Genomic DNA, 13,583 nt, shown 5'->3' with positions numbered 1-13,583 from the left:
CATTCACCAGGTCCCCCCGTGTGGTTCTGGGATCTTTGCTCACCGTTCTCATGATCATTTTGACCCCACGGGATGAGATCTTGCGTGGAGCCCCAGATCGAGGGAGATTATCAGTGGTCTTGTATGTCTTCCATTTTCTGATGATTGCTCCCACAGTTGATTTTTTCACACTGTGATGGATGCATGCAACCACACAACTGAGATACTTAGGTAATATTCATGTGGTCTTTTGTCTTATGTTTACGTTATGCTCTAAAGCTTCTGTGATCATAAGTTAACTAATTTGATATTTTGAGTTACCTGTAATTAGTGATGGGACGTTCTGTATCGAGGCTTCGGAGCGTGTGTCGAGTAATGGAGGGGGCGTTTCCGCGAAGCGCGTATCGAGGCTTGCTTCATTTATGGGAGGAGCTGAAAATGATGACGTCCGAAGCCTCGCTGCCCGGCTGTACCACGTGACTGGTTCATGAAGTGGTTCGAACTTTGCCACGAGCTATGACAGCGATATAAACCCCTCAGACTTCATTCAAAAATGTGGGTGTTTGATGGAGAGTTGCGGTTAGTGTGAGTTTGGAGACCGTTTGGAGGTTTATGAGAGTGAGGAGAGAAAGTCTGGAGAGAATGGAGCCAGCTAAGAAGAGGAGGATGTCCTCCCCTGTGAGGGAACATTTTGATCTTATTCCTCCCAACAAGGTATGTAAATTTCTACAGAAGATGTATTTTCATGATACTGATGGTGCAATACAATTTATGTTAAGCTGTCTTTACTTTTGTACAAGGTGAAGTGTTTGCTATGTGCCAGGGAGCTGGGATATAACAACAACACCTCATCCATGCTTAGGCACTACAGAGCTTTGCATGAGAATAAGGGGAACACCGATTGTGGAGCAAGACCAGGTGAGCCATCAAATGCCATGATAATATAGGATGCAGTAATGTTACTAAATGATATAACAATATTATACAACTGTTATAAGTTACGTGTGTGATATTTATATTTGTGCTTTGTCTTTATTGTCTTTCCTCAGGAGAACAATCTCAAATAGATGAAGACCTGGTCAGCATGGTGATTGAGGACTCACAGCCATTTAGCATTGTGGAGGACAAAGGATTCAAAAGACTTGTTAAATCATTAAATCCTAGCTATGTTCTCCCCACTAAAAAGGTCGTAAAAGCAGTGAAAATTTAGTTTTTACAGAATAAAATGTGAACAGGCAGGACTGAGGCTCAAAGCCTCAGTGTGTAGCTGTCCATACCTCAACGTTACAAAAGCACAACTACTGTCCACACCCCAACCACACCTCACCTCACAGTAAATGATCATTTCCATTTCAAGCATTTCCAAATAATCATTTCCCATACTGCCACTATAAATATACACAGTATACTGCCATCACTACAATATACATGTTTTACACACTCCTTTTGTTGTTGACATTTACAGGCTGTGTGCAAAATGCCACACTCTTCAAATTCATGCCAGCTATTATTTTTACGTCCAGTAGGTGTCCTGCTAGAGCAAATGAAGCTTCATGAAGCTTCGCGTTGGGGTGAACCAATTGGATGAAAAGCTTCAGTGCTTTATGGTAGTGATGGGACGTTCTGTATCGAGGCTTCGGAGCGTGTGTCGAGTAATGGAGGGGGCGTTTCCGCGAAGCGCGTATCGAGGCTTGCTTCATTTATGGGAGGAGCTGAAAATGATGACGTCCGAAGCCTCGCTGCCCGGCTGTACCACGTGACTGGTTCATGAAGCGGTTCGAACTTTGCCGCAAATAATCATTTTCCATACTGCCAGCATAAATATACACAGTATACTGCCATCACTACACTATAGGTGTTTTACACACTCCTTTTGTTGTTGACATTTACAGGCTGTGTGCAAAATGCCACACTCTTCAAATTCATGCCAGCTATTATTTTTACGTCCAGTAGGTGTCCTGCTAGAGCAAATGAAGCTTCATGAAGCTTCGCGTTGGGGTGAACCAATTGGATGAAAAGCTTCAGTGCTTCATGGGGCTTCATCTGCCCATCACTACTTTATGGGGCTTCATCTGCCCATCACTACCTGTAATGCATGACAGCACTAAGCTATAGCCCAAATGGTGGCATAGACTTTGCTTTGCATTGTTTGTTATTTTATATAGGTATATGTTATATTGATTATATTTCTGCTCTTTCTGAGTTACCTGACCTCCGCTCCAGTCCTTCCTGGTTTGGCTGAAAGAGGAGGCTGAGGGTGGAGCTGGTTTAAATGCAGAAGCCAATAAAGTGGTCACAACCATCTATTGTGATCATGCAGGGGGAATGGGGTTCTTCTTGAATGATGGTTGGCTGTTATCTCTTTAGTTTTCACCTTTGGTGTATATAATGGTTTATTCATTTGCTATATAACTGGAGCTGTTTCTCATTTGGGCAGGTCAGTTTGTTGAGTTATGTTTTTGTTAAGTGACTTTTGAGTAGCGTTATGTTATGTTAACCTCTTTTACGGGCCCACTTGGTTCTTAAAAACTTTATTTTTGATATCTTGAATTTTTGTAATCATCTTGTCCTTTTTGGGGGTATAATAAAACCCATTTTTTGAAGATTACATTTGTGCCTGTGTGTTCCTGGCTGCTTGGATCATGACAATTGGTGGCAGCAGTGGGATACAGCCAGTTTAAAAAAAAAAAATACACACACAAAAAAGGTACAGTTTTTTTTTTTCCCCACTCCTTATTAAACCATGCAGAGAGGAGCAAGGAGTGTGAGAGTGGTCCGAGGAGATGTACCAAGCCAGCAAATGGGCTCAGAAGGACAAGTCGATGGAGGACAAGAGGAGAATGGAGCTTCTGGAGGGGTAGACAGCACTGAGGGCCAAGGTAAGGAGCCAACGATATCGGATCTGATCTCTCTTCTCCGTTCACATATGGGCCAGCAGGAGGCCAGAGAGGCTAAACGGACGGAGGAAAGTGCAAAGCAAGAACAACGTTTCAAAGCACTTCAACACCAGTTTCAGTTGTTACAGGTAGAAGTACAAGCCCGCACTTCTCCTGTGCCTGAAGGTCAGGCAGCTGAATCACCTGATCCAGAATCTCTAGATGATGACATTCTTCCTCAAGCTGGTCCCAGTATATCAGTTACTGGTTCATCAGGTCAGTCCCATTTTCTGGAGCCTAAGTTACAAAAACTCACCGACGAGGATGATATTGAACATTTTTTGATTACCTTCGAACGCATTGCAATGGCCTGTCGGTGGCAGAGACATGATTGGGTTTTTCATCTTGTATCGCTGCTTACGGGCAAAGCAAGAGGTGCATATGTACATATGGATGTTGATGATTCTTTGGATTATGACATGGTTAAGGCAGCTATTCTTTATAAATATGATATCAATCCTGAGACCTATAGGCAGAGATTTCGATCTCTTGATGTAAACCCTGCAGAAAGCCCTAAAGAGTTGTATGCACGGCTGAAGGAGCTTTATGTAAAATGGGTCCACCCTGAAGATAAAACCATTCAGGACATTGGGGAAATCATCATCCTTGAGCAATATTTACGAATGCTATCTCCTGAGTTGCAGGTGTGGATAAAAGAGCATAATTCACCCTCTGCTGCAGAGGCTGCAAAGCTGGCTGATGTTTTTGTGGCGGCACGGAAAAAGGGACAGCCTTGGAGCTTCATGGCTTGGAAAACGAAGGACAGCCGGAAATCACTCCCGCAAAGACCAGCTGCCAATGTGAGTAGGGCTTCATATAGCCACCCACCCAATGGGTCTTTGAAGTCCCCGGCCAAAACCTTGGTATGCTATCTTTGTGGAATGGAAGGTCATACAAAGCTCATGTGCCCTGAAAACTCAGCTAAATTAACCCAAATGTGCTTTGTGCCTCGAAACCATGATAACTCTGAGATAAAATTAGACAGAGGGTTAAAGATGACATCAGTTGAGATTAATGGGCACTAATTGATACAGGTAGCACACAGACTCTTGTACACAGACAGTTTGTCCGCTTAAATAGTATTAATATGACTGAAAAGATTCCTGTTTGTTGTGTTCATGGAGATGAAAAGCCTTATCCAACAGCGGACCTATACATCAAGGTGCAAGGACAGGTTTACCTCCTGAATATTGGGGTTGCTGATAATTTGCCATTCCCTGTTATATTAGGCCGAGATCTACCTGTGCTGTTTGACCTTTTGGATTATAGCCACACATGCAATGTTGCAGTAACTAGGGCTCAAGCTAAAGCTATGAAGCCAGCAGATGCCACTCAGACCCTTAGTGCTCTGCCATTTTATGAGGCAGAAGTAGAGACAGCACCCGGGAAGTTGCGCAAGTCCCGCATGGAGAGAAGGTGAGAGAAATTTCATCATACTATTGTGAAAGCATCTCCCGTCTGTGAGCCTGAAATGTCTTTGGACTTTAGAGTCCCAGCTAATATCACTGAGATGCAACACAATGATCCAGTATTAGCACCCTTTTTTCAGAAAGCTAAAAAGCAAGGACATGAGATGGAACCAGATATTAACAGCAGTGAGGATTTTTTTCTGAAAGATGGCATTCTTTATCGCCGGCAAAGATCACAGGTACAGCTGATGGTTCCTAGTGGAGTCAGGGAGGTGGTACTGAATTTGAGGCACTCTGTGCCGTGGGCAGGACATTTAGGGAAGCATAAAACCATGGCTCGCATTAGGAAGTATTTCCACTGGCCGGGCCTGCATGCTGACGTGACCCAATTTTGTAAAAGCTGCCCTCAGCGCCAAAAGACTTCCATCAAAACCCCCTCCAGAGCTCCATTTCAGCCTTTGCCAGTTATTAGCACCCCATTTGAACGGTTGGGGATGGATGTTGTCGGACCTGTTGAGAAAAGCAGGGCAGGAAACCGTTACATGCTGGTAATAACTGATTATGCCACAAAGTACCCTGAAGTTTTTCCTCTAAAAACTGTAAAGGCCAAGTCTGTGGCTTTTTGTCTGGTGCAATTTTTCTCAAGGGTGGGATTCCCTCGTGAGATTCTGACAGACCGTGGGACTAATTTTATGTCAACTTTATTAAAACAGGTCTATCAGCTTCTTGGCATCAAAGGGCTAAAGACTACTCCATTACCATCCTCAAACAGATGGCCTGACGGAGCGCTTTAACCAGACCCTGAAGCAGATGTTGCGCAAGTTTGTGAATGACACTGGTACTGACTGGGATCAGTGGCTGCCTTACCTCCTCTTTGCGTATAGAGAAGTACCCCAAGCTTCTACTGGCTTCTCACCTTTTGAACTGTTATATGGTCATGAAGTAAGGGGGCCCCTCTCTTTGCTGAAAGAAATGTGGGAGGGTGACCGGAGAGGGGCAGGGGCTACTAATGTCATTTCATATGTTATACAGATGAGGGAGCGACTTGAGAAGATGACTGAGCTTGCCCAAGCTCATATGGTAGCTGCCCAGCAACATCAGAAGGTCTGGTATGATCGGTCAGCTCGGGAGAGGTCATTTGAACCTGGACAAAAGGTACTTGTACTCCTTCCAAGTGATGACCGTAAGCTGTTAGCTAAATGGCAAGGACCTTTTCAGATTCAGCAGAAACTGGGAGCTACCACCTATCGGCTGGCAACTCCAGGTCACTCTCGCTCCAGTAGAGTTTTGCATGTAAATCTCCTGAAGGAGTGGGTGGAGAGGCCGAAGAGAGCAGAAGTTCTTTTGATAAGGGAGATTCATGAGGAGGAAGAGGTAGAGGAGCAGTATCTTCCTTCAGGTGTGCTCCAGCATTTGGACCTTAATCACCTTTCAGAAGAGAAACAGCTTCAGGTGAAAGAGTTATGCAGCTCTGGGGTGTTTCAGGAGAATCCTGGGAGGACGGATGTTATTGAACATGACATTGTATTAAAGGATGGAGCGTCTGTGAGACGTATGAGTTATAGGATTCCAGAGCGGCTGTTAACATCATTGAGGAAGGAGGTGGATTTAATGTTGTCTCTAGGGATCATTGAACCATCTAAGAGCGAGTGGTGCAACCCAGTGGTTTTGGTCCCAAAGAAGGATAGTAGCCTGCGGTTTTGTATTGATTTCAGGTACTTGAATGCCATCTCAAAGTTCGATTCATACCCTACACCTAGGGTTGATGATCTGATTGAGCGACTTGGCAAAGCCCAGTACCTGACGACTCTGGATCTCTGCAAAGGCTATTGGCAGGTGCCACTTACTGAACGCTCAAGGGAACTGACTGCCTTCTTGACACCATGGGGGCTATTCTAATTCACAGTCCTGCCTTTTGGTTTGCATGGAGCCCCTGCAACATTTCAGAGGCTGATGGATCGGGTACTGTGTGGTTTGTCAGAGTTCACGGCAGCATATCTGGACGATATTGTGATTTACAGCCAAACCTGGGAGGAGCACTTCAAACATCTAGAAAAGGTACTAGAGCGTCTCAGAGAAGCTGGGCTGACTGTTAATTCGTCAAAATGTGTTTTTGCCAAGGCTGAAACTGAATACCTGGGATTTGTCATAGGTAATGGGGTGATAAAACCACAAGTGAGCAAAATCAGTGCTATTGAATCCTGCAGTTTGCCACAGACAAGGAAACAACTTAGATCATTTCTTGGCATGGCAGGGTTCTACCACAGATTTATCCCTCATTTCTCTGCCAGGGCGTCTCCCCTCACTGATCTAACAGGTTCTAGGTGCCCTAACCAGATTCAGTGGACGGAGGAGGCTGAGGCAGCTTTCCAGGACATCAGGCAATCCCTCAGTAAGACACCAGTCTTGTATAGCCCAGATTTTGAGAAACCTTTTATTCTTCAAACTGATGCTTCTGATAGGGGTCTGGGGGCTGTTCTTCTACAGGGACCACCCAATGAGCGACACCCAGTGGCTTTCATTAGCCGCAAAATGTTCCCAAGAGAGATGAGATATTCAACGGTGGAAAAAGAGGCTTTAGCAATCAAGTGGGCACTTGATTCCCTCAAGTATTACCTCCTAAGCCAGGAATTTAAACTGGAAACTGACCACAAGGCGCTCCAGTGGTTGGAGAAAATGAAGGATACGAATGGACGAATCACCAGATGGTACCTTGCGATGCAGCCATTCCGTTTTACCATTCAGCATATTGCAGGCAAGAACAACTGCACAGCGGACTATCTCTCTCGCTGTTCCAGCTCACTGCCTAAGGGGGGGAGTGTGTGATGGATGCATGCAACCACACAACTGAGATACTTAGGTAATATTCATGTGGTCTTTTGTCTTATGTTTACGTTATGCTCTAAAGCTTCTGTGATCATAAGTTAACTAATTTGATATTTTGAGTTACCTGTAATGCATGACAGCACTAAGCTATAGCCCAAATGGTGGCATAGACTTTGCTTTGCATTGTTTGTTATTTTATATAGGTATATGTTATATTGATTATATTTCTGCTCTTTCTGAGTTACCTGACCTCCGCGCCAGTCCTTCCTGGTTTGGCTGAAAGAGGAGGCTGAGGGTGGAGCTGGTTTAAATGCAGAAGCCAATAAAGTGGACTGAACCATCTATTGTGATCATGCAGGGGGAATGGGGTTCTTCTTGAATGATGGTTGGCTGTTATCTCTTTAGTTTTCACCTTTGGTGTATATAATGGTTTATTCATTTGCTATATAACTGGAGCTGTTTCTCATTTGGGCAGGTCAGTTTGTTGAGTTATGTTTTTGTTAAGTGACTTTTGAGTAGCGTTATGTTATGTTAACCTCTTTTACGGGCCCACTTGGTTCTTAAAAACTTTATTTTTGATATCTTGAATTTTTGTAATCATCTTGTCCTTTTTGGGGGTATAATAAAACCCATTTTTTGAAGATTACATTTGTGCCTGTGTGTTCCTGGCTGCTTGGATCATGACACACACCAAGCTGCTTGCCTATTGTAGATTCACTCTTCCCAGTCTGGTGCAGGTCTACAATACTTTTCCTGGTGTCCTTCGAAAGCTCTTTGGTCTTGGCCATGGCGGAGTTTGGAGTCTGACTGTTTGAGGCTGTGGACAGGTGTCTTTTATACAGATGATGAGTTCAAACAGGTGCCATTCATACAGGTAACGAGTGGGGGACAGAAAAGCTTCTTACATAAGACGTTACAGGTCTGTGAGAGCCAGAGATTTTCCTTGTTTGAGGTGACCAAATACTTATTTTCCACCCTAATTTATGAATAAATTCTTTACAAATCCTACCATGTTGATTCATGGATTTTTTTTTTCACATTCTGTCTCTCACAGTTGAAGCGTACCTCTGGTGCAAATTACTGACCTCTGTTATCATTTTAAGTGGGGGAACTTGCACAATCGGTGGCTGACTAAATACTTTTTTGCACCCCTGTATATGCAATACGAATAGGGGTGTAATTTCCAAGGTGGTTTAGGGGGGTTATGACCCACCCCAGTAATTAGACCCAATCAATATAACCGTCCTCAATAAAATTATGAATTATCTTGCATAAATAGGCTGTTGGTTTTCTTTGCTCATTTTAGTTATTACCAGCAAAATAGTTGAAGTTGCATCTTCAAATTGAAAGTCATCTCACTGTCTAAAAATGTATGTATTTCATCAGGTGCAACTGTTGAGTTTTTTCTGTTTACAAGTTCAGCATATGAACCAACTGTAGGCAACACCTGAAGGTATGTGACAGGTCTATGTGCAAGGACTTGTATTACTCCAGTATTTGATATGCATGGATCACTCTTCATAAGCAATACAAGTAGCTTTAATTTAGCTATGGTTCTCAGCTGATACAGTGTCCCTTCATAACACCACTAATTAGTCAAAAGTGAACAAAAAGACTAATAGAAAATAGTAAGATTTCCGGTTAGATTTCCACAGAAGGACTGCTGTTGCTGTGAGGTAACAGTACTAACCATCATGCTGCATCTTGTTATTATTCTGGTGTAATATTTTTCATTCTTTGCATCACTGTCTCAGTCACATTTTGATCCCATGTAAATGAATTGCCTCAATTATTTTTCTGAAGTCTAGGTTTGCCTTGTATTTCTTTCATGCAGCTATCCCTGATTTAGTAGAGATCCCTTATCTGGTGGCTCACATTTCAAATTTTAAAACCATAACTGCTACACTTGCATCATAAAAAGGTCATATGGATTGATCACTGCATTTTTCCCAGATTAAAAAACATCATGTGTAAGAGTTTAGTTTGTCTTGTGTTGGTACACAGGTACACAGGAAACAAAGCAAAACATGGAGAACAGAAAGTCCCGTCATATAGGTTTTATTTTATTATTTAAAAAGCATATGTACAAAAATGTAAGAAGTTCAAGTCTAGACTATACATATGTTTATATATATATATTAATATATATTAATGTGTATATATATATATATATATATATATATATATACATACACGCAAGGGGAACAAAAATTGCAGAGTAATCATAAAGAATATTGATTGTCTTGTATTTCCAGTGAGACTGAATGAGTCCTTTTAGTTCAACACCAGGTGTCACTTCTGCTGTGCAGTAGGAGTGCAGCGTGTTCGTCACGCAGTGTCTTATTTAGATTGCAGCAGTACTCTGACCAGCAGTCGTGGTGCTTACAGCTCCTTTCTTCCCTTGCCTGAAGAAACAAGTGAGATTATCAGTGACAAGCAACACAGACCTTTAGTTTGTCATCTTCACAGAGTTGTGCGTGCGTGTCATTCTGAATTTGGCTTACTTGTTGTGATTTTTTAGAATGTGTCGTCCAAGTGGGGACTCTGGATTCACACACTTCTTCATATCTGCTTTTGTGGTAACACTGAAAGATTTTTAAAAAGAGGTGTATTAGGAAGGAACTGGAGAACACAGCAGAATCATACCTCAGGTCATCTTGTGGACTCACATGATCTCTGTATGTGGACAGAAGATACTTGGGTAGTGTATCACTGGCTCAGTCTTGATGAGCTTTGGGCTGATCCTGCCAATGTAACTGTAACACTTGCATTTATTAGATTTGCTGGCTGGTTGTCCTGTGTAGGAAAAGACAAGAGCATTACCTGTTGATCAGCAGCCAAAATATCCATAAACAGGATGAAGGGGAAAAAAGAAACAAAGAAGGAAAAAAAATACGATTTTCACAGTACCTTGTGCACCTAGGATAAGCAGGCAGGCAACGAAGGCAGTGACTGAGTTCATAGTTGTGGCTGTAGGCAGATCCGCTGTTCACCGTTTCTGTCTTGAGTATGGCTCCTGATGCTGTGAAGCAGTAAGCAGCACGCTTATATACACTGCCTGCACAAAATGGCCCCACCTCCAAGAGGTGTTTTGCAACATTAATTTCACTTTCCAGAATGCCTTTCACTTTCTTCTTCTTTTTCCCCTCTGCAAAGCCTGTTTCCGAGAATCGCAGCTATTGAAAAAATGCCTACAGAGGGAAATCTTTTAGGTACATAAATGACATTAATAAGACAGCTCATGACAAAAGCAACTATATATTAATTTAAACTGTTTTGTACACTGCTATCCCTTACACTTTAGCTATCACCATAAAGCTTCCAGTTGCATTTTTAATGTGAGATCTGATTTAAAAAATAAAAAAAAAACAGCAAAAATGATTTTCTCAGCTATGTAGATCTATGTGATTACGCTGACCTCTGACTGTGGCCTTCCACTTTGTCTGTTTAGCTTTTTTCTTTTTTCTCAAATGTTCTTGTTAGGCTTAGGATTAAAGAAAACAAATATCCTGCAGAAAGGCTTTCCCCCCTGGTTTTTGTTTTTGGGAGCACTTATGCAAATATGTGATGTCTTGATAAATCAAGCAAATATTTGAAGTTTACACAGCACTATTCTCGCATGAAAATATCTTAAAAGTTTATTTTGTGACCCGGAAAGAGTAATATTTCAAACTCCGCCACTCTGTGTTCCTCCGCCACTGCCTCGTTTGAGTTTTGGACGAAATGGATTCTGGGATATTGCATTTTGTCATTTCGAGCTGATTGGAGACCAAAACAGCCAATCAGATTTTTTTTCATCCAAGTCTGTGATTGGCTGGTTTTGTGGCACAAATATAACGGTGTACAGAAAGAGTTGAGCGCGCACAGGCAGAAATATTGAGAGCACAAGTGCAAAAACTGAGTGACAGGGGCTGCTATTGTGTGTGTATGGATAATAGCAAAAACAGAAATACATTTTTTGCACGCAGCAATGAATTTTGTTCACTCAAATTTAGCTTTTCTTCACTTAAAATAAATTTCTCCTCAAATTGCAACACTTACATGTGCAATTTATTTTACGTGGTGGTGTCTATGAACAAGATTGTAAAAGTTTCGAACTAACTCAATAAAAACACAGCAGTTCATGTCAGAAAGCCACTCCAGTTACAAAAATGTATTCACCAGACTGAGATTACCAAATGGTAAATGGACTGGTTCTTATATAGCATTTTTTTACTCTATCTGAACACTCATTCACACAAACACTTTTTTCTATGCTCTTTCATGCTACTACTACTAATTCATCACATACCACAAATGTCAAGCATACGAAACAGAAGGCTTTAAAGTCAGGGTACCTTTATTTAAAGTCACAATAAACATTGTACTTTTGAACTACACAGCGAGTACATAGTAATTCATTAATGTTGTACAATTTTCAGTGTTGACTCTGTGTGTCAGCAAAATAGATTTGAAATAAAACTATTTATACTGTGCACACTCTCAGCTTACATTTAAGGGGGCTGTTGAGAAAGTTTAGCCTATATATTGTGAAATGAAATATCAAGTTAATTCAGAAGCTGTGTATGTGAGCCATTTCTTCATTATCTCTTCATATATATATATATATATATATATATATATATATATATATATATATATATATATATATATATATATATATATACACACACACACACACACATATATATATGTATATATATATACACACACATATATGCAATACGAATAGGGGCGTAATTTCCAAGGTGGTTTAGGGGGGTTATGACCCACCCCAGTAATTAGACCCAATCAATATAACCCTCCTCAATAAAATTATGAATTATCTTGCATAAATAGGCTGTTGGTTTTCTTTGCTCATTTCAGTTATTACCAGCAAAATAGTTGAAGTTGCATCTTCAAATTGAAAGTCATCTCACTGTCTAAAAATGTATGTATTTCATCAGGTGCAACTGTTGAGTTTTTTCTGTTTACAAGTTCAGCATATGAACCAACTGTAGGCAACACCTGACGGTATGTGACAGCTCTATGTGCAAGGACTTGTATTACTCCAGTATTTGATATGCATGGATCACTCTTCATAAGCAATACAAGTAGCTTTAATTTAGCTATGGTTCTCAGCTGATACAGTGTCCCTTCATAACACCACTAATTAGTCAAAAGTGAACAAAAAGACTAATAGAAAATAGTAAGATTTCCGGTTAGATTTTCACAGAAGGACTGCTGTTGCTGTGAGGTAACAGTACTAACCATCGTGCTGCATCTTGTTATTATTCTGGTGTAATATTTTTCATTCTTTGCATCACTGTCTCAGTCACATTTTGATCCCATGTAAATGAATTGCCTCAATTATTTTTCTGAAGTCTAGGTTTGCCTTGCCAATTGCAACACCTACAGCTGCAATTTATTTTACATGCGCTCAGAATAGTGGCACAAAAATAACGCCATACCACTCTGCCCAGCGCAGAGCACAGGGCTCGCGTGCGGAGTGAAGTGGGGGGAAAAGTGTGAGAGAGAGAAAAAAAAAAAAAACACGGCTCCTTATGGCTTACGTTGCTCACTTCAAAGAGTCGGCTCTAAGAGCCGTTTCGTTTGCGACCGACACATCACTAGTTTAAAGCATCTTGCCATGCAATTGCATTTGTCTCTAACCATCAGGAACCCTCACGTTAACTTTTATCGAGTGGAAAAATGTTAGCATTCATCCTGCAGCTTCACTGTTTATGTTATGCTAACATAGCTGTGTCCCTAGCGATCATGTAGCACAGCATTATATACCAGCTAGCCCAACTTCATTAACCCTACAAATGTCACTGCTGTTTAGTTTTCTGTCTTCATTTATGTTGGAAGTTATAGCAGAGCTGTACGTTTTAATAATTTCAGAAATCTTTCAGTGAGAACATGCTATATCATGCTAACTTCTGACTCTGTTAAATGTAATAAATTTTCATGGATGCCTGGATGTTAAACTTAATTGTTACACCTGGTAAAGCAGCAATGCTGTTCGTTTTATTAAAAATGAAAGAATTTAGACAGTTTTTTAACTAGGGCTGTGCAATATGACCAAAATCTCACATCCTGATATAAGACATCTATCGTCCTGATAACGATATAAATCACAAAGATTTAACGTTTTCTGTAAATTCTGTGAATCTCGGGCACCTCGACTTGCGTGAAGTGTTTCCAGCTGGGCGTCATGTACCTGGAGTCGAGTGTTATAACCGATGCATTAAAGGATGCATTTTTAGACATGACTTGTAACAGTCGCCATTTTCTTTGTGAGTATTTATTACACAGTGTGCTGTGGGGAAAAGCCTGTTCTAATGTTTGAGTCCAAGGTTTATCTTTTAGCACTCTGCAGACTCTTTCACGCAATTCAGTTTAGTTTGAAAAGTCTCAACAGGATCTGGAGCTTTATTGTGAAAGGTTTATG

The 13,583-nt window shown here is 41.2% G+C and overlaps 1 protein-coding gene and 1 long non-coding RNA gene across 2 annotated transcripts; one reads left to right on the top strand and one right to left on the bottom strand.

The window, feature by feature from the left end:
- The first annotated feature begins 444 nt into the window (after window positions 1-444).
- Window positions 445-1,213, top strand: LOC145432400 (uncharacterized). The gene is made up of 3 exons (XR_013912678.1): window positions 445-693; window positions 780-897; window positions 1,029-1,213. It is a non-coding gene; the product is annotated as an uncharacterized LOC145432400 (long non-coding RNA).
- A 7,979-nt stretch (window positions 1,214-9,192) lies between these two features.
- On the bottom strand, window positions 9,193-10,215 carry LOC113034099 (C-X-C motif chemokine 10-like). The gene is made up of 4 exons (XM_026188420.2): window positions 10,061-10,215; window positions 9,820-9,946; window positions 9,655-9,735; window positions 9,193-9,555 (listed from the first exon to the last, which is right to left on the bottom strand). The coding sequence occupies exons 1-4, from the start codon at window positions 10,110-10,112 to the stop codon at window positions 9,495-9,497; spliced, it is 321 nt and encodes a 106-aa protein (XP_026044205.1). The 5' UTR covers window positions 10,113-10,215; the 3' UTR covers window positions 9,193-9,494.
- Between the last annotated feature and the right edge of the window lie 3,368 nt (window positions 10,216-13,583).

The sequence above is a fragment of the Astatotilapia calliptera genome, chromosome 12 (assembly GCF_964374335.1).
Source record: "Astatotilapia calliptera chromosome 12, fAstCal68.1, whole genome shotgun sequence".
Classification (NCBI taxonomy): Eukaryota; Metazoa; Chordata; class Actinopteri; order Cichliformes; family Cichlidae; genus Astatotilapia; species Astatotilapia calliptera.
This window is presented reverse-complemented; position numbering and strand designations above follow the sequence as displayed.